This window comes from Micromesistius poutassou (genome assembly GCF_964030765.1).
Source record: "Micromesistius poutassou genome assembly, chromosome: 15".
NCBI lineage: Eukaryota > Metazoa > Chordata > Actinopteri > Gadiformes > Gadidae > Micromesistius > Micromesistius poutassou.
The window spans coordinates 642,757-662,618 of record NC_140285.1 but is presented as its reverse complement, the minus strand read 5'-3'; the positions used below and the strand labels follow the sequence as shown (position 1 = coordinate 662,618).

General features: G+C 41.1%; 1 protein-coding gene across 1 annotated transcript; it reads right to left on the bottom strand.

Annotated features, from left to right (window-relative positions):
* Positions 1–175: 175 nt before the first annotated feature.
* LOC311359606 (tumor necrosis factor receptor superfamily member 5-like) lies at positions 176–19,849 on the bottom strand. Its single transcript, XM_084479662.1, has 8 exons — positions 19,822–19,849; positions 19,590–19,715; positions 7,797–7,952; positions 7,296–7,383; positions 6,721–6,835; positions 6,288–6,321; positions 4,475–6,056; positions 176–482 (listed from the first exon to the last, which is right to left on the bottom strand). The coding sequence occupies exons 2-7, from the start codon at positions 19,711–19,713 to the stop codon at positions 5,968–5,970; spliced, it is 606 nt and encodes a 201-aa protein (XP_084335788.1). The 5' UTR covers positions 19,714–19,715; positions 19,822–19,849; the 3' UTR covers positions 176–482; positions 4,475–5,967.
* Between the last annotated feature and the right edge of the window lie 13 nt (positions 19,850–19,862).

Genomic DNA, 19,862 nt, shown 5'->3' with positions numbered 1-19,862 from the left:
TGAATACCAAAATAAATTATACAAGCTAGTAAACTAGCTTAATCAGACCTTCTGTGGGCTGCATTCAACACATTATAACTTGATTTCTACAGCTAGTTAGCGAATTCAGAGACTCTTACCTGGTGGACAGGTAGGACAACATTGACCTTCCACTTGGTATTCTGCCTGGCGACACTTTGCTGATGCAATAGCATTGCCAATTACATTTAAATTAAGTAAAAGGAAATATAGACTTAACATCAATTGAGCATTGGAAAAGGACATGGCCGTCCAATTTGTTTGAGCCTCAACCATCAAACTGTTTAACATATTTCAATGGCAGCCAACTTGAGTGGCTCTGTGTCAGTATTCAAACAATATAAGTATTTTATATTGAAGAAAAATTAGGCGTATGGTTTTGACTTAACAGGCTTTCATTCAAAACATATGGGCCCCACATGCTGCCAGGCAGGTCCTCTAAATGGATTGAAGCTCTGCAATACCTGGGGAGAGACAAAACCACGAGCAGTTAATAAATATCTGGAGACAGGTTAAGGTTTACTTATAGTGTTAGCCACGCTTGTATCTTACCCAACACCCAAATTAATATAAAGTTTCAAAATATCAAGACGTAGTTGTGAGGCCTCGTTAGAAGATGGCCGCTCACATCAAAAGCCATGAGGACGGCCGTAGAGACAAGAAGGGTCTGGCTGCAGGCTTGGGCGTTTCCATCATGACACAAGAACACCCATTAGGTGTCCCTGGTAGCTTTTCACTGACCAATCACGAGTTTCGCAAGGCATACTGGGTATTCTTCCCTTCCTTAATGGCAATTTTACCTCGTGGTATTTTTTCCAGAGAAAGCAAAGTGTTGACCGATTTAAATTTTTGCATGCCAATACATTTGTTTGTTAGTTTGTTTTATACTGTGCCTACCATGTATGTTCTAAAGTAAATTGTTCAAGAGCAATTATATTATTGTCTTTATTGAAAACATTCAGTGGGAAAAGTAAGTGAACATTGGAGTCAAATAGACTACAGTTTGAGCCTTTATAAAGTGTCTGGTAACTGGATTTGAACTGCATAATCCGAGATCCTACACATATGATCGTGTTGTTATATTATTATTATTATATTATATTATATACAGTAATGAAACCTAATCAAGCCGCTCAAAAGATCCTACACATAAATGTAAGATAACGTTCTGTAGATGGCTTAGCTGGCTAACGTTAGTTCTTTGCTACCCGTACGGATTACTAGATCTTGTTTTGAAACTTCTGTTTGAGAAAATCTAACTATTCTTTTTTTTATTTTATTTTTTATTGAAGGCTGATTCTTTTACATAAATCAAGGCAATAGACAACAATGAATACCTCTTAACATACAAGGCACATTAGGTAAGAGAAATAACTTAAATTATATAAGGTGATAATAACTAACATAAATAATAGAAAGTAGAAAATAAATAATAGTAACATAAGAGAAATAAATAAAAATAAATAAAAGTAAATAAGTCCAGTAATAATGAGTCCACAATCTTCCATAGTTATTCTAGAGGTCATCAAATATTTTCAGATCTTCATAAGCTCTAGAAAGAGACTTTAATCTAACTATTCTAGCGAATGTTATATAAACCCATCCGTGAAAGTTACAGTTCAACGAGAAAGGCGACGACGAAGAAGAAGGGGGCGTTCCACCCTGCGTAAACGAGAACCCAACCCTCCAACACACGAGAACGCCCGTGTTGTGTCTGCGGTGGGATGATATTGGAAGAGACTGCGAGGAATCCTCCATCCTGACAGGACATAATCATCAACAGCCAACAGGCTTTAAGAGCCGACGGACAGCAGAACCAGGCTGTCTTTGAGTTGCTGAGCCATGTTATGGAAGAGATTAAATTTGGTTTGTCCTGTCGGTCACATGGCCGCCTGACAGATATTGGATTTCAAAAAAGGTAAAGACATTTTCAAAAGGGAAATCTGGAAAGACTAAGTGGTTAATTGGTGGGGACATACGGAAGAGTAAAGCATTCCCCTGGGAATATAAATTCCGCTCCGTTTTTCTGAATGAACGAGAAACCTCAAAATCCCAAGAGAAGCTCTCATTCACTTAAGAACTCTAATTCATGTAATTCTAATTATGCTTGAGGTAATTTTAGCGTTTGTCCTGGATCAACACCGTGCGTGCGTGTGTGTGTGTGTGTGTGTGTGTGTGTGTGTGTGTGTGTGTGTGTGTGTGTGTGTGTGTGTGTGTGTGTGTGTGTGTGTGTGTGTGTGTGTGTGTGTGTGTGTGTGTGTGTGTGTGTGTGTGTGTGTGTGTGTGTGTGTGCGTGCGCGTGTTTAATTTCCTCGTCCGGTGAGGGTTAGGTTTCCCGGACACCTATACCACATTTTATCCGCAAACTGTACAAACTAAATATCCAGCCAGGATTAGGAAACCTTTTCCTCCATTCAAATGAGTCGCAATCAGACGTGCCCCAACTCGTCTTCCGTTCCGACCATATTCATAGGTGAACGCACTCGAAATATGCTTGGACGACTATATTATAGGCTCTTTATTGTGGTACCGCACAAAAACACCTTTGAAATGATTCGAGACAGCAAAATGAAAAAAACAATGACCGCACAAAGTTCCTCCATTATTACTGTCCAGACCAAGGAACCATATGTTCTGCTCATATTTTGTCTTATGACGGAAACAAGAGGAAATGTAACAAAGAACTTCCCCTCAGCGACTTACTTTTAAGCCCCTCAGTACGACTGACCTTATTAACCATGTCGATGACGATTAGGAGACGGATTGAACGCGGTGGTCATTTGCATACTTTAAACCATATTTAAAAATAGATGTCATTTTCCGTGTTCTTTCAGTTTGGCTCGAGGGAGTCAAGATGGAATCAAAGTCCCGAAGTTCCGTAGTGGGCGTGGCCTGCACGGCCTCTTCGTGGCCTCTTCTCCTGACAAAGCTGGCATCAGAAAATATACAGTAGACTGCCTGCCCTAGTTTATGAGTTTCATCATCAAAAAAGGCATAAAATCTGTCAGGACACGCAGCCAGTCTCCACATGCATGAGGACACAAACAGACATACAACCAGATAGACAGATGCACGTAACCAGCTCACACAACCCAATGCAAAACCAGACACACCAGAAAACAGAAACACACAACCAGGGAAACATTAGAACAAACAACTACACAGGAGAACATCTTGACAGACTGAATAAGTGTAGGGAGACGACTGCCATTATCGTGGTCTGGACAGAGGACAGAGGACACTTTGGCCCTGCTCGGTGTTGTAATGTATGTAATGATTAACCCAAGTGGCTGAGCCAAAACGCAGACTTTCAAGGGGCCACATTGCCCCGGCTGTGATAGTAGTGCCCGAGTTTATATCCCATAATAGATGATAGTTATCACGTGACCACTATCCCATAATAGATGATAGTTATCACGTGACCACTCTGGCGGGTAGACTGATCTACAGTTTGGATTTGAAACATTCCAACACATGGTCTGAGCTGAGCCTTCCTGCCACATATAACCTAACTCTGTTCTGTGTTAGACCAAATTTGACTACTAATAGGCCTACAAACAAAAGTAGACGCTAAGGGAAAATGCTAAAAGTAAGGAGAAGACAAGACAAACAGAACAACAACAAATAGGGCAAACAAAATAGACGGTATAAACAGTATCAATTATAAAAAAGTGTAAAGTATAAATTGGAAATTTTAAAGTGGCTAAGTTCCAGAAATGCAATGTAAACAAGGAGAAAAAGTGGCCCAGTGATCAAGTACACACACAGACACACACACGTGTGTGTGTGTGTGTGTGTGTGTGTGTGTGTGTGTGTGTGTGTGTGTGTGTGTGTGTGTGTGTGTGTGTGTGTGTGTGTGTGTGTGTGTGTGTGTGTGTGTGTGTGTGTATATATATATATATATATATACACACAAAAACACACATAGATGCATATGCTAACACTACGCATACACATACGTCACACACAGCCTAATGGCTGCCGGCTCAAAGGAGCACTTGAAGGAAATGAATCTGTGGCTAAAGGTGCTCGCCATCTGCCGCAGCTCAGCATAGAGGGGATGGGAGGGGTTACCCAAGATGAACTTGCATTTGTCCCTCTACCTCCAGACTGTGGTTATCATTTTCTTTTCCATAGTATAAATTGAGAACAACGTCACTTTCTGATACGAGTCGAATCACAACCCTTCCGCCTCGAACCATGTAACCGCATTTGATCAATATAAGTGCGCGGCACTATATACAACAATCTACAACACATTGTCAAACCCATATGCCATATATAATAGGTTTAACCACTTCAATAAATAGCAAAAGAAGAAGTTTAGAAATTACGTAAAGAGACGGCATTTTCCATATGTGAAACTAGCTACCTCCCTAACTCAAATGCAAAGTGCGTCACATCTAAACTGAAACCAGTTACATACTTCGACAGCAGATGTCACTGCACGACTCACTCATAAATCATCGAGGTTGCGTCCCAAAGCCCAGGCTGCAGCCTTCGTGAGGGGATGTCTGACCCGAACATAACCTGAGGTCAGCCCAGTCTGATGTATCAGCTGGTTCCCGATTCCTGGTTCCTGATTCCTGGTTCCTCATAAAGGTCGCTTGGAGTACAAGCAAGTCCAACTAGATAAGTCCAACTAGATATAAGGGAACATATTAAGTATTCACAATCTTCACTTGACTGTGAAGGAAATGAGATTGAGAAATACATTTTTTACATGTTGACAAACAGCTTAATATTGATATAAAACATATAGGGTTAAAAGTTATTTTTACCAATTTCTACTCATGTAGTCCTCAGCAAGGAAAAATAAGGCTAAAACTAAAATAAAATGAAAACATCTACCTTTATTTCAGGATCTCCCCTGTCAATCAAAAATGAGAACAATGCATCTATGACATAGGTCTGTGAAAATATAACTTCTAGAAAAAAAGTGGCGTTGTCAATTTACCCCAAGATAGCTCAACTTACCCCTAGGCTGGGGCAACTTGAGCCATCTGGGGGTAAATTGATCCAAGTTTCAACTGCTCTGATGGATTTTCACCCTTGACATCAGTGGCTGCTCTCTCCATCTCCTTTCTCTCTCGATCTTGACATGATAGCATTTCTACAATGTTTAAAATATGAAAAAACAAATCAGTTTTCTAATACTACATTGAAATCCCACTTTATACTTGAGAGACTTAACTTCACTGCATCATGGTGGGGTGAGTTGAACGTCAATTTACCCCACTCTCCCCTACATATATTGCAGGTCGTAAAAAAGGTTAATTCAAAATTATAATATCGTACAAAAATAGAAATAAAAGTGTTTGATATTAACACGTAGGGCACATTTCTGAACATTTATTCTATGTAATGTGTTTAAATCCCAACAGAGTCTAATAAACAGAAATGATTTGTTTTTAATAACTTGCTTTCGTCGCTCTTACCAAATCCTTCTGTGCCAAACTCTGCTGGTGGTCGGTCCATGTATTTAGCCACCCATCTGATTGGTCCGTGTATTTAGCCACCCATCTGATTGGTCCATGTATTTAGCCACCCATCTGATTGGTCCGTGCCATTTGTCAAGAGTCAATCTCGAGGAGTCAAAGCCTCGTGAGACCACCCTAGTCTGTAGTCGCAGTGATGCATTTGGCCCCAACATTGGTGTGGCCGAGCAGTTCGCGAACTCTCCGTGCAGAGAGTATCAACATTTCAGACGTGACAATATCGCAGAATGAACCGTGCACAGGGCTGTGACGACATCTTTTTCTTTTTTTGCATTTTGGAGTGTAGTTGCTGGAGTGTTTCTGTCCACTGCTCTCCAGCTTCTTCCCATAGGTCACTGGTTGGCGTGGCAGAGACCCTGGATTGGTCGGAACATGAGAGGCTCCCGTCAGCTTCACTGAACTCGGTCTACTCTCAGAATCCTGAGTGGGACCGACCAATAGGGGGCGCTCCTCAGTGAAAATGCCGCAAGAAAGCTGGGAGATTTCCCACTTTGCAACTCGAGTGTGTGCGAGTGCATCTGGATCCCACCAGTCTCAGTTCTGGAAGAGAAGGCAGAATGACAGAAGTCTTAAACTGTGGTAAACAGGGTTATGTAATGATTAATGTTACGTTATGTATTTGTGGGGGTTTGCCCCCCCCCCCCCACCCCCACCCCCTTAATAGAACTACACATATGGCTGTTCTGGAGTCCAGCTGGATTGATTGGAGGCTGCTCCCCAACGATTTTAGTAACACATTTGTTAACTGGAATAGTTGGAGGAAGAGCTTACCGCTTGGCTGATGGTCGGATCTCCTATCTTTATCCTTGTAAATACAATATTCACATTTATTATATTTTTAAATGTATTCATTTCTTAAAATAAATATATTGAGTTATTAACAAGGTGCAACATTTAATAAATATCACTGTCAGTATAGGTGCACACACACACACACACACACTCGGATACCCGGATAAGCAGTTTGACGATGAGGATGAGGTTGGTTTTCAAGCTATATCGTGATTAACAATACAGTAAAATACCGTAATGTCAGAGAGGCACTATCATTCAGTATAATAACCATGATACATGTTAGTTTAATGTAACCTTGATACATGTTAATTTAATGCAACAAGATACATGTGAGTTTTATGAATCACTTTATGCATGTACCTCTCATTTTCATCCTCTGAATAATGGCTATGATTATTAAAGCCATTACCAGTATGACTGGTATTACTCCTGCCACATGTCTTCTCTCTGAAACATGTTCTCCACATTCAGAATCAGTTGAATTAGTTCCTGGTTTAATCAGTTTCAGTTTCACAGATTCACATCTGAAAGGAGAAGGACCAGACAACAGGTTTAGTTTCAGGGTGTGTGTACAGTATATACTATCCTGGGGGCAGGATAGTAGACTGGGTGTTGGACTCCTGGTCCAAAGGTACTGGGTTTCGATCCCCAATGTCCACAACCTTCCTGTAGGCCTTCAGGTACGTTCATGTTCTTGAGCTAGATGCCTGACCCCTACCTGCTCCAAATGACCTGTATCTGCCTGTGACTGAATTCATAGAAAATCATGTCATCGATTATCAAGCTTTTATGATACTTTTGCCGTTTATTTTATTGCCATTTTTCTGATGATTTTCTGATCTTTAGAAAGTAGTAGAGAAGTAAACTACAAATCATAATGCCTGCTAATAATAAGCCACACTAATACCCATATGGTATATTACCCAGGCCTCAAGTACCGTTAATGTTCTCTGTTTTGATAAATAAACGATAACATTCACTTACTTTGTGTGGTTCTGACAAGACGTTGATGTGCCATTTGAGAATGCTCCATCAGTACAGTGAAGGCACTTTGTGTCTTTATCTGCTGTTCCTGTATAAATATATTGATGTTTTATTAGAACACGATCATTCTCAGATTTAGTGTAAACATTACATTTGGGAAAAAGGTTGAATAATGCAACAACCTACACCAAAATTGTTTGGCGCAAGCTCATGGACATGGAGAATTGCAATTCAGAAGGTGTTTCGGGCCATCTACTCATTGTCAGACTGTTGTAGAAAATGGAATAACTTAGACACCAATACATTAAATGTTAAGAAGCTTGACAGACCTATAGGGCTGAATATATTCGGGAGATGTTTAAAGCTTTAAAGATGTTTAAAGTTCAGGTCTCTCTTGTTAAAGAAGTATCTACACCTCAAGAAGACGTCCTGAATAAATTAAAGGTTAAATGAAAAATGCAATTATATAAAGTTGTTGTACAGTATATATAGAACACCAACCTCTCTGACCGATGTATTGACCAGGACTGCAAACCGTGTGTCTCTGAGCGGCCCTACATCCTCCTCTGTTAGAGTCACTACAGAAGAATCCATCCAGGGGCTCACACAGAGCATCTGATGTTGATGTACACGACTTCTTCACCTTCAGACCGAGACCTGTCAATCACAACAGTTACAGAGGAACCTGAGAGAATGAGAAGGTCGTCTGAGGAAGTCTTAGATTAGAATAACTTGATAGGAAAAGGAGTATTCAGTGCATTCCAGCGGCATCAAGGCATCTGTTACCCTCATTAATCTAAACTCCTGCCCATCATTGAATTCATGGTCTTGTTTAAGGGGTTTTTAAATGACATGTCAATGTATCACTGAGCCATCAGGGTCTTGAACCCTGATATTTGTGATATTATCAAGGGGTTTGTGAAATAATAAGATGAAAAGTGAAAATGTACCTGAATCACAATGTTTACATGAAAAGCATTGTTCACGCCCATTGGCGCCATCTTGGAAAGTACCTTCTGTGCAAGATGCACATGATGTACTTGTGAATTCTGTGCAATGTTTTTTAACATGCATACCTGTAGGACAGAAAACAATTGACTATGTTGACTTTTTCAATTTCATTTAATTTAATCCCAAAATTATCTATACAAGCTAGCTTAATCAGACATTCTGTGGGCTGCATTCAACACAATTATAACCTGATTGAGACCGTTAGTTAGCTCCATCAAGTTCAGATATCTGTCTCTTACCTGGTGGACAGGTAGGACAGCATTCATCTCCCGCTCGGTATTCTGCCTGGCGACACTTTACTGGTGCAGTAGGATTGCCAATTAAATTGAAATTAAATGAAACTAAATACATAATTAACATGAAATGAGAATTGGAAATTAACATGGCTGTCCAATTTGTAAGTTTCAACCAATCAAACCAAGTATTTTATATTGAGGCAAAATAAGGTGTATGGTTTTGACTTAACATGCTTTCATCAAAACATATGCCCCACATGCTGCCAGGCAGTGGGATTGAAGTTCTGCAATATCTGGGGAGAGAAAAAAACCACAAGCAGTTAATAAATATCTGGAGACAAGTAGGTGAAGTTTCAACCATCGTGTTAGTATAAGTTTACACATTTGCTTACTTAACACCTGAACAACTTAACACATTTGCTTACTTAACACCTGAAAAGGTGTTAAGTAAGCAAATGTGTAAACTTATACTAACACGATTACAAGCCGTTTTGGAAATCTGCCCCTTATGACATCGCAAGTGGGCGTGTCCACCTAGATGTGTGCTGGATAGATCAGTCTACCAGCCTACCCAGTGGACTGTAGCAAACGTTGCTCATCTATCCGTCACACGTCTAGGTGGACACGCCCACTTGTGATGTCATAAGGGGCAGATTTCCAAAACGGCTTGTAACTAATCACACTCACACCTGGTGGCATGTCATGGGACCTTTAAGAGCCGGGCGGACAGAGGCAGTTAAAATGAGAACCAGGCTGTCTGAGTTGCTGAGCCTCATGACGCCTCGTGGTTTTGGCAGAGCGCCCTGCGCCTGTTATGGCGGCCGTAATTCACACCCTACGGACCTAAATACGGACGCTTTCGTCCGGTCCCGGGGGTCGTTTCGTCCATCAGTAGGTCCGTCCGGCGTGCTGGCAAAAAATAGTGTAAATTCGATCGTGTAAATTCGTATAAGTGAAAGGATTCTGCATTTAGTCTATAAAATAACTATGCCAAATGATGAATTGTTCGCCATTAATCCCAAAGAGTGGTGCTGATTTCAAAATGCATGAGCAACGTAAAACCTGCCTTGTTCTATAATTTAGGTAATTCGCTTTAAATACACCCTGTGTAAGAAATGTATTGCATATGTTTTCGACCGCTGTGAGGTAGCGGCGGTGGCGTAGTGGATTATTAAAAGACACGAACGCAAGCGACCGGCGATCAAATCTCGCCGGTCCATCATCATGCCTTTTAATCCCATAGGGCCTACTTGTGGTGCCAGCACGGTCTTGAAAACATGGATTCAAGTTCGAAATAGATACAAAAATATAATTCCATAACCTTCAGTAAATTAGTATTCCATATGACTTGTGACTTTTTAAGCTTCACACAAATGCGCATCACTTGGGAGACGAACCCGACGCGCTACCTCCACCCTACCACTCTTTCACGGAGACGCCCTGCGCAACAGCAACCATTGTCTACATAAGGTCCAACAAGGACGATAAAGTAGCGAATACCCGCTGATGAGAACCTGTATCTCTCATAAAGAATATTCTCAGGCAATGCCAAGGGATCGGATCTGTCCCAAAAGACCCTCTGTCTCCGGAGAGACCCCTGTACGATACGGGCTCCGAGGTCTACGGGGAAACCCACAAATGGGGACGTCATTGTCAACGGAGGGGCGAGGAAGCTGCGCTTATTTTAGCTGAAAACCTGCTCCCGACCAGATTTGGTTGACACAGCACAAGTCACCATGGTGATACAGCGACGCTAAAAGAAATCGACTTTCGTGTCCCAGGCTTTGAGCGCACATACCTCGCTAACCCACTAATCGAGGTTCGTAGTAGAGGGCACCGGAGACAACGTTTAGTACGGACGGACGAATTTCGTCCGTATCCTGGCGGATTTCAACGCAACACGCATGAAAACACACACACACACACACACACACACACACACACACACACACACACACACACACACACACACACACACACACACACACACACACACACACACACACACACACACACACACACACACACACACACACACACAGGTCACATGGTCTGACAGCTATTGAATCTAGAAATATTTGAGACCTATTGAAATTTGAATGTTCGTTGTTATACATGCAAGCATAACTTTGACAAAATTGTTGCTTTCCATTGTAGTTGAGATGTTGATGGAAAATAATAGAACGGCTAACGTAGGCCTACCATGACCCAACTACAAGAAGGCAACCAAAATGCATGCATTGTTGATTGAACGCACACTTTTTTTCCGCAAACTGTACAAACTTTAGACATCCAGCCAGGATTCAAATGAGTCGCAATCAAACGTGACCCAATTCCTCCTCCATTTTTATAGGTGAACGTCAGAAAATCATCGAAATACATAACATTATAATACAATTGATTTTGGAAACTTACAAAAGCACGTTTGAAATTATTGGAATTGTGGTTATGGGGTTATTTCTTGTTTGAAAAAAATATATAGGCCTACCCATATGTTCTGTCAAATAAAAAAATTGACTGTCCTGTAGAGTTTAATGTTCGCGCTGACGAATCAGGTGAAAATGCAACAAAGTATCAACTTCCCCTCTGAAACAAGTTAACATCTAACAAAGTTTCAACTTCACCGCTCTCAAAATAAACGTCTAGAAAACAAAATGGGCCAAAAGATGTAAACAAAGAAAAGGTCAATGGACGCCCACACTGAATACAAATAAGTAAGAAATACAAAAGGCCTTCATTATTACTGACCTCATTAACTATGTCGATGGCGAGTAGAAGGTGTCATTTGTATATTGTTGTTGTCCGATATTCTCCCAGTTTGGCTGCAGAGTGCACAGTGAGTTCCTTGCGTTCCTAGGCGTGTCCGGTTGTTCTGTTTACCAGCAGATTGCAGAAGTAGCAAATGTTTCAGCCGTTTCAGTACTGCAGAAGAGAGCCTATTGAAAAGGAAGGAAAACTCTCTCTCTCTCTCTCTCTCTCTCTCTCTCTCTCTCTCTCTCTCTCTCTCTCTCTCTCTCTCTCTCTCTCTCTCTCTCTCTCTCTCTCTCTCTCTCTCTCTCTCTCTCTCTCTCTCTCTCTCTCTCTCTCTCTCTCTCTCTCTCTCTCTCTCTCTCTCTCCTAAAAGGGTGCAGTTACATATTTCGCCAGCAGTTGTCACTCAGTCCCATAAAATGGCTCTGAACACGACAGCTCAGACGACTGCACAACGCAGAGACAGCAACGGACAATATGGACAACACACAGCGTCCACATGAATCACCATGGCATCGATAGAAAACGTTGCATTAAAGGGGTGACATCCTGCCATCAGGTGTGAGTGTGATTAGCCGTTGGAAAACCTGCCCTTCCCTGGGCCTTAGTGACACCACAAGTGGGCGTGTCCACCTAGATGTATGACGGATAGATAAACAACATTTACTGCAGTCCACTGGGTAGGCTGGTAGACTGATCTATCCAGCACACGTCTAGGAGGACACGCCCAGTTGTGATGTCACTAAAACACAGGAAAAGTCAGATTATCAAACAGCTTGTAACGACTAATCACAATCACACCTGGTGGCATAATATATCGACCCTTTAACTAATTTACTGTGGTGCGCAGCCCGGGAATGACCAGACGTGGGTTAACTTGAGTTCGCAACTCTCGTGCCCCAGTCACCGCACGACGACGAGAGTTGTCTTTATTTAAAACACCCACGTGTCAATCAAACAACACACGAACCAACCCACCAACATGTCCGCCTTGGTAGTGGTGGTGTCGATTCCGACCGACCCCAGCGCCACCGCGCTGTAATCGCCCGTCAGTTGTAGATTATTGAGGAGCCAGGAGGGCGCTACAGCTCCACTGCGATAGTCCGAACTCTCCCAGGATCCTTTGCGGCACCCGGAACACGGCGACCACGGCCGTGATCGCCACAATACAGAACATCACATACATTCACTGGCTGAAGTTTAGGAAAATAGAATTCACATTTACTGTATCTCTAGGAGTGTCATCGAAACGCATTGAAATAATGAAACAATCTTAAAATGTCACACTTTCTACTAATATTGCCGCTGTAAAGTATTATGGGCAACAAACATCTCTTCATCTCATCTTTCGTACAGGTTGGTCAGGAGTAACCTATGCTGAAGGTGGGTTAAAGGTTGCATCGAGGCACCTTTCCGTAGCATTTTTAGAATTCAAACCATCTTTTTCATTTAGTTAGGAAAGGAAATTTCCTAAGCAAAGAACTGAATTCGTAGCGGCCCATGGAGTACCAGGCTATGTCTCACTTAAAGTGGTGCTGAGAAACACTGTTTAGCACCTGAATTCTTGCACCTTCAATCTAATTAAAGCACTTAAAGTTTAGCAGGGAAATAGCTTATTTAGCTTCATTCTCTACAAAATTATTCACGGGTAAAAAAACATACATGTCATCGTTTACAAAATAGTGTCAAAACATCTGAAAGTATCAGAAAAAACACATACAAAAAATTTGGTCTCAAAGACAAGTGCTTCCTCTCGCCCATCTCCATAAAAACATTCCCAACGTTACACTGTTTTTTTTTTTTTGCTCTGTGAGCCACATATAGAAGAATAATGTGAGGATTAATCTAATAATGATGATAAACACACCACGCCTCTTCTCCTGTGAAAGCTGGCATCAGGAAGGAATCAGACTGGTGTATTTCCTCCTCTAGTTTCTCAGTTTAAGACATCAGATTCACTTGGCAATACTTCTTCTTCTGCAATGTCATTCCCCTTCAATAGTGAAACACCGTCCCTGGGACTTGAGAATTTAAAGTGACTTGATACCGACTGGGAGCGAACAGGAAACCTTCGGGCTGACCTGAAGGTGGAGGGGAGACCCAGACCGAGGGGGAGGGGGAGGGGGAGGGGGGCACCTGACCGAGGGGGGTGGACTGGGAGGCTCCACTGTCTCCCCTGATGGGGACTGGTTTTAGTGAGTTTAAGGCACACGGTCGCTGTGATACTTGGGATTTTCAAGGCAACTTGATTCCGACTTGGAGCGAACACGAAACCTTCTGGCTGACTGGGAGGTGGAGGGGAGACCCAGACGGAGGAGGCTGGACCGGGAGGGGGAGGGGGGCACCTGACTGAGGGGGGTGGACTGGGAGGGGGAGGGGGAGGGGGGCACCAGACTGAGGGGGGTGGACCGGGAGGGGGAGGGGGGCACCTGACTGAGGGGGGTGGACCGGGAGGCTCCATTGTGTCTCCTGATGGGGACAGGCGGATCGTCCTCCTGATGGACTGTGACTGACACAGATCCATTAGGTTTGGGGCTGGAGGGCGGGGCTGGACCCAGACTCTGGTCACCATCAGGATCATCTATAGTAGCAGCAGGGGTAGTTGTGGTAGGTTCTTGTTGGTCCCCGGTTGGTCACTAGTAGATACTGGAAGAGAAGGCAGCAGAGAGTCAGGACACACAGCCAGCCTCCACATGCAGCAACACTCACTAAAGACTGAAGCCCAGTGGAGCAGCTCTGCAGCTGGGTACTCTCAGGTGGAGATGAGGACACGACCACACACACACACACACACACACACACACACACACACACACACACACACACACACACACACACACACACACACACACACACACACACACACACACACACACACACACACACACACACACACACACACACACACACACACACACACACGTTACTGATTACACGTTTAATCGTTGTATTTTATATTGCATTTTGCCACTCTGAATACGCCTCTAAACAGAAGAAAATCTTGGATGTTTATTGAACATTTATTGAACTGTCTGTCTGTAAATCATGCCCGGGAAAAAAACAATAATAATCGCTGGATATTAATAAATGATCTGTTACTCATTAACACAGTGAAACATGTGGAATAAGAACTTACCAGCTGACTTCTTCTCAGCTTCTCATTTTCTTCTCTCCTTTTCGTTCCTCTCCTTTGTCTCATTCTTTCAATAAAATAAAAATGTAAATAAAATATCAACATTGGGTTCATTACAAGGTCATCATCTAATAACTCCACCACTGCCAGCTAGGGTCACACATATTATTGTGTTCTGTATCAAACCAGTGATAACACTTACCTTCTCATGTCTTAGTTTAGCCTTTTCTATATAGAGAGAAACAGCACATCAACATGTCAGGACAGCAGTCACTATCATTCAGCATAACCCTGATACATGTTAGTTTAATGTAACATGATACATGTTAGTTTAATGTAACCATGATACATGTTAGTTTAATGTAACATGATACATGTTAGTTTAATGTAACATGATACATGTTAGTTTAATGTAACCATGATACATGTTAGTTTAATGTAACATGATACATGTTAGTTTAATGTAACCATGATACATGTTAGTTTAATGTAACATGATACATGTTAGTTTAATGTAACCATGATACATGTTAGTTTAATGTAACATGATACATGTTAGTTTAATGTAACCATGATACATGTTAGTTTAATGTAACATGATACATGTTAGTTTAATGTAACATGATACATGTTAGTTTAATGTAACCATGATACATGTTAGTTTAATGTAACATGATACATGTTAGTTTAATGTAACCATGATACATGTTAGTTTAATGTAACATGATACATGTTAGTTTAATGTAACCATGATACATGTTAGTTTAATGTAACATGATACATGTTAGTTTAATGTAACCATGATACATGTTAGTTTAATGTAACATGATACATGTTAGTTTAATGTAACATGATACGTGTTAGTTTAATGTAACCATGATACATGTTAGTTTAATGTAACATGATACATGTTAGTTTAATGTAACATGATACATGTTAGTTTAATGTAACCATGATACATGTTAGTTTAATGTAACATGATACATGTTAGTTTAATGTAACCATGATACATGTTAGTTTAATGTAACATGATACATGTTAGTTTAATGTAACCATGATACATGTTAGTTTAATGTAACATGATACATGTTAGTTTAATGTAACATGATACATGTTAGTTTAATGTAACATGATACATGTTAGTTTAATGTAACCATGATACATGTTAGTTTAATGTAACATGATACATGTTAGTTTAATGTAACATGATACATGTTAGTTTAATGTAACCATGATACATGTTAGTTTAATGTAACCCTTACCTCCCAGGACTATGATTGATATTATGAAACGTATCCATCCTATTATTATGAACTGCTCCATATATTCTAATCATGTAGAATCAGTTGAACCAGTTCCTGGTTTCCACTCTGAATTAGCCTCTACACAGAAGAACATCTTGACAGACTGAATACGTGTAGGGAGACGGCTGCCATTATCGTGGTCAAACAAGGACAGAAGTCTTTCTACCCTTTGTCCCTACTCTGTGTTGTCATGACGACTCAGTGAGCTACGTTATAAACGCCACTGAGCTGACGTTATGCTGGCCACATCGCCCCAGCTATGAGAGTAGTGTCTTATATACATGGATAGCTCCATTCTATAATCTAATATCTAGATGATGTTGTTCAGTAGGTCACACACACACACACACACACACACACACACACACACACACACACACACACACACACACACACACACACACACACACACACACACACACACACACACACACACACACACACGTTACTGATTACACGTTTAATCGTTGTATTTTATATTGCATTTTGCCACTCTGAATACGCCTCTAAACAGAAGAAAATCTTGGATGTTTATTGAACATTTATTGAACTGTCTGTCTGTAAATCATGCCCGGGAAAAAAACAATAATAATCGCTGGATATTAATAAATGATCTGTTACTCATTAACACAGTGAAACATGTGGAATAAGAACTTACCAGCTGACTTCTTCTCAGCTTCTCCTTTTCTTCTCTTCTTTTCTATCCTCCTCAGTTCCTTTGTCTCATTCTTTCAATAAAATACAAATGTAAATAGAATATCAACATTGGGTTCATTACAAGGTCATCATCTAATAACTCCACCACTGCCAGCTAGGGTCACACATATTATTGTGTTCTGTATCAAACCAGTGATAACACTTACCTTCTCATGTCTTAGTTTAGCCTTTTCTATATAGAGAGAAACAGCACATCAACATGTCAGGACAGCAGTCACTATCATTCAGCATAACCCTGATACATGTTAGTTTAATGTAACATGATACATGTTAGTTTAATGTAACCATGATACATGTTAGTTTAATGTAACATGATACATGTTAGTTTAATGTAACCATGATACATGTTAGTTTAATGTAACATGATACATGTTAGTTTAATGTAACCATGATACATGTTAGTTTAATGTAACATGATACATGTTAGTTTAATGTAACCATGATACATGTTAGTTTAATGTAACATGATACATGTTAGTTTAATGTAACCAGGATACGTTATAGTTTAATGTAACATGATACATGTTAGTTTAATGTAACCCTTACCTTCCAGGACTATGATTGATATTATGAAACGTATCCATCCTATTATTATGAACTGCTCCATATATTCTAATCATGTAGAATCAGTTGAACCAGTTCCTGGTTTCCACTCTGAATTAGCCTCTACACAGAAGAACATCTTGACAGACTGAATACGTGTAGGGAGACGGCTGCCATTATCGTGGTCAAACAAGGACAGAAGTCTTTCTACCCTTTGTCCCTACTCTGTGTTGTCATGACGACTCAGTGAGCTACGTTATAAACGCCACTGAGCTGACGTTATGCTGGCCACATCGCCCCAGCTATGAGAGTAGTGTCTTATATACATGGATAGCTCCATTCTATAATCTAATATCTAGATGATGTTGTTCAGTAGGTCTGCCACTCTGGTCCCTCTGCTAGGTAGGCTCTGACTCTCTGGTACAATTAGATGAAATGTTTTGAATCACAGCGATATCATTTGACTTGTTGTGAGTCAGTCACTTGCAAATCACTGGTTATTAATAAATTATATGTTGCTCATTTACAAAGTGAAACATGTGGAATAAGAACTTACCAGTTAACTTCCTCTGCTGTTTCTGTGTTTCCTTTTTCAATAAAATAGAAATGTAAATAAGCTAGAGGTCACACATATTATTGTGTTCTGTATCAAACCAGTAATAACACTTACCTCCAGATGTTGATCAATCCATTCTATATAGAGATAAACAATACAGTAACATGTCAGGACAGCAGTCAATATCATTCAGCATCAACATGATACATGTTAGTTTAATGTATCACTTACCTCTTATTTTCTCCCTCTGAATAATGGCTATAATTAAAGCCACTACCAGTAGGACTACTGGTATTACTATTGCTGCCACTAGTCCTGTGTGTGGACCATGTTCTCCACATTCAGAATCTGTTGAATCGGTTCCTGGTTTTATCAGTTCCAGTCCCACAGATTCACATCTGAAAGGACAACAGGTTTAGGCTCAGTCCCATTTCTCTCCCCTTAACAAGAACACTTGCTCTGAGTGCCCTTAGCTGCAAGTCAGCTCCCGAGCTGGCTAGCGTTCAAGGGTTGATTTTAAGGGAAAAACAGCACTCCCCCTTGCTCCCCTAAGTATTGGGACACCCTACCCCTTCGTGGTAACGCGCAAAATCTAGGGTTAGGGCTCAAATCTAGGGGAAGGGAGAGAATTGGGACAGGGCCTTAGTTTCAGGGTGTGCAGTGTATCTATTATCCTGGGGACAGGACAGTAGACTGTCCCCAGTGTTTGTCTTAGTGTTTGTCTCCTGGGCCAAACGGTACTCAGTTTGATCCCCAATGTCCACAACCTTCCTGTAGGCCTTCAGGTAGATAGACAGGTAGATACTAATGACCTGTATCTACCTGTGTCTGAATTCACCGCAGGCTGCTTTGGATAAAATTAAAATAGAATAACGACAACATTCAAACCATAGTACAGGCTTAATGCTAAAAGTACCATTAATGTTCTAACTGTATTGATAAATAAACTATAACATTCACTTACTTTGTGTGGTTCTGACAAGATGTTGATGTGCCATTTGAGAATGTTCCCTCAGTACAGTGAAGGCACTCTGTGTCTTTATCTGCTGTTCCTGTATGAATATAAAAATATGGATATTTACTTACTTACTATAGCCTTAAAAAATATAGCATCTAGCTGAAATTAATCAAAGTTGTTTGATGAAAGCTCCAAGAAGGAACAAGGAAATAGAGAATTGTAATTAAGGGCGCACTCACACTAGGCCATCTGTACCGTGCCCGAGTACGTTTGCCCCCTAAAGTCTAGATCGTTTGGCCAGTGTGAGCACGCCATCCGTACTCAAGTACAGTTAAATTCCGTGGCCTCAGTACACTTCGGAGAGGTGTGCTCAGGCCACGGTACAGACGCTAATGAGCCGACACGCAGATGTACGGATACGCAACCGATATGTACAAGAGGCAACCGTACTCAGGCCCAGTTGAGATTGCCTTGTGTGAGCACAGGCCAGCGGCACAGTCGGTGGGGGGAGGGCAATCATACTTGAGTACGGTACCGGGCAACTTTGCCTAGTGTGAGTGCGCCCTAAAAGGAGATCTGGGCTTAATTGATTCAGAAGATGAGTTTTGACACCAACCTCTTTGACCGATGTATTGACCAGGACTGCAAACCGTGTGTCTCTGAGCAGCCCTACATCCTCCTCTGTTAGAGTCACTACAGAAGAATCCATCCAGGGTCTCACACAGAGCATCTGATGTTGATGAACACGACCTCTTCACCTTCAGACCCAGACCTGTCAATCACAACAGTTACAGAGGAACCTGAGAGAATGAGAAGGTCGTCTGAGGAAGTCTTAGATTAGAATAACTTGATAGGAAAAGAAGGGGAGCATTCAGTGCATTCAAGGGGCATCTAGGCATCTGTTACCCTCATTAATCTAAACTCATGTTTCTCATTCATGCCCTGTCACTCAGTCCTAGTGTTCATGGCCGTGTTCAGGAGGAGAGGGTTTTAATAAACATGTGTACAAAATACTGAGCCATCAGGGCCATGAACCGTGAAACAAAGACATTTGTTTTATCAATTAAAACCATCTGAAAATGTACCTGCATCACAAATAATTTTACATGGATGGCATTGACGACCATTGATGTCATCTTGGAATGTATCTTCTCTACAAAGTTTACATGATGTACTCAAGGATTTTGTGCAATTCTTAGCAATATACATTCCTGTTGGACAGAAAATCAGAATCAACGTTTCTTTTAAATATAATTTAACAATAATTTATTTTTCAACAAGCTAGATGTCTAGCAAATCCTGATATGTGACTCTTACCAGCTGGACAGGGTGGACAACATTGACCTTCCACTTGGTAT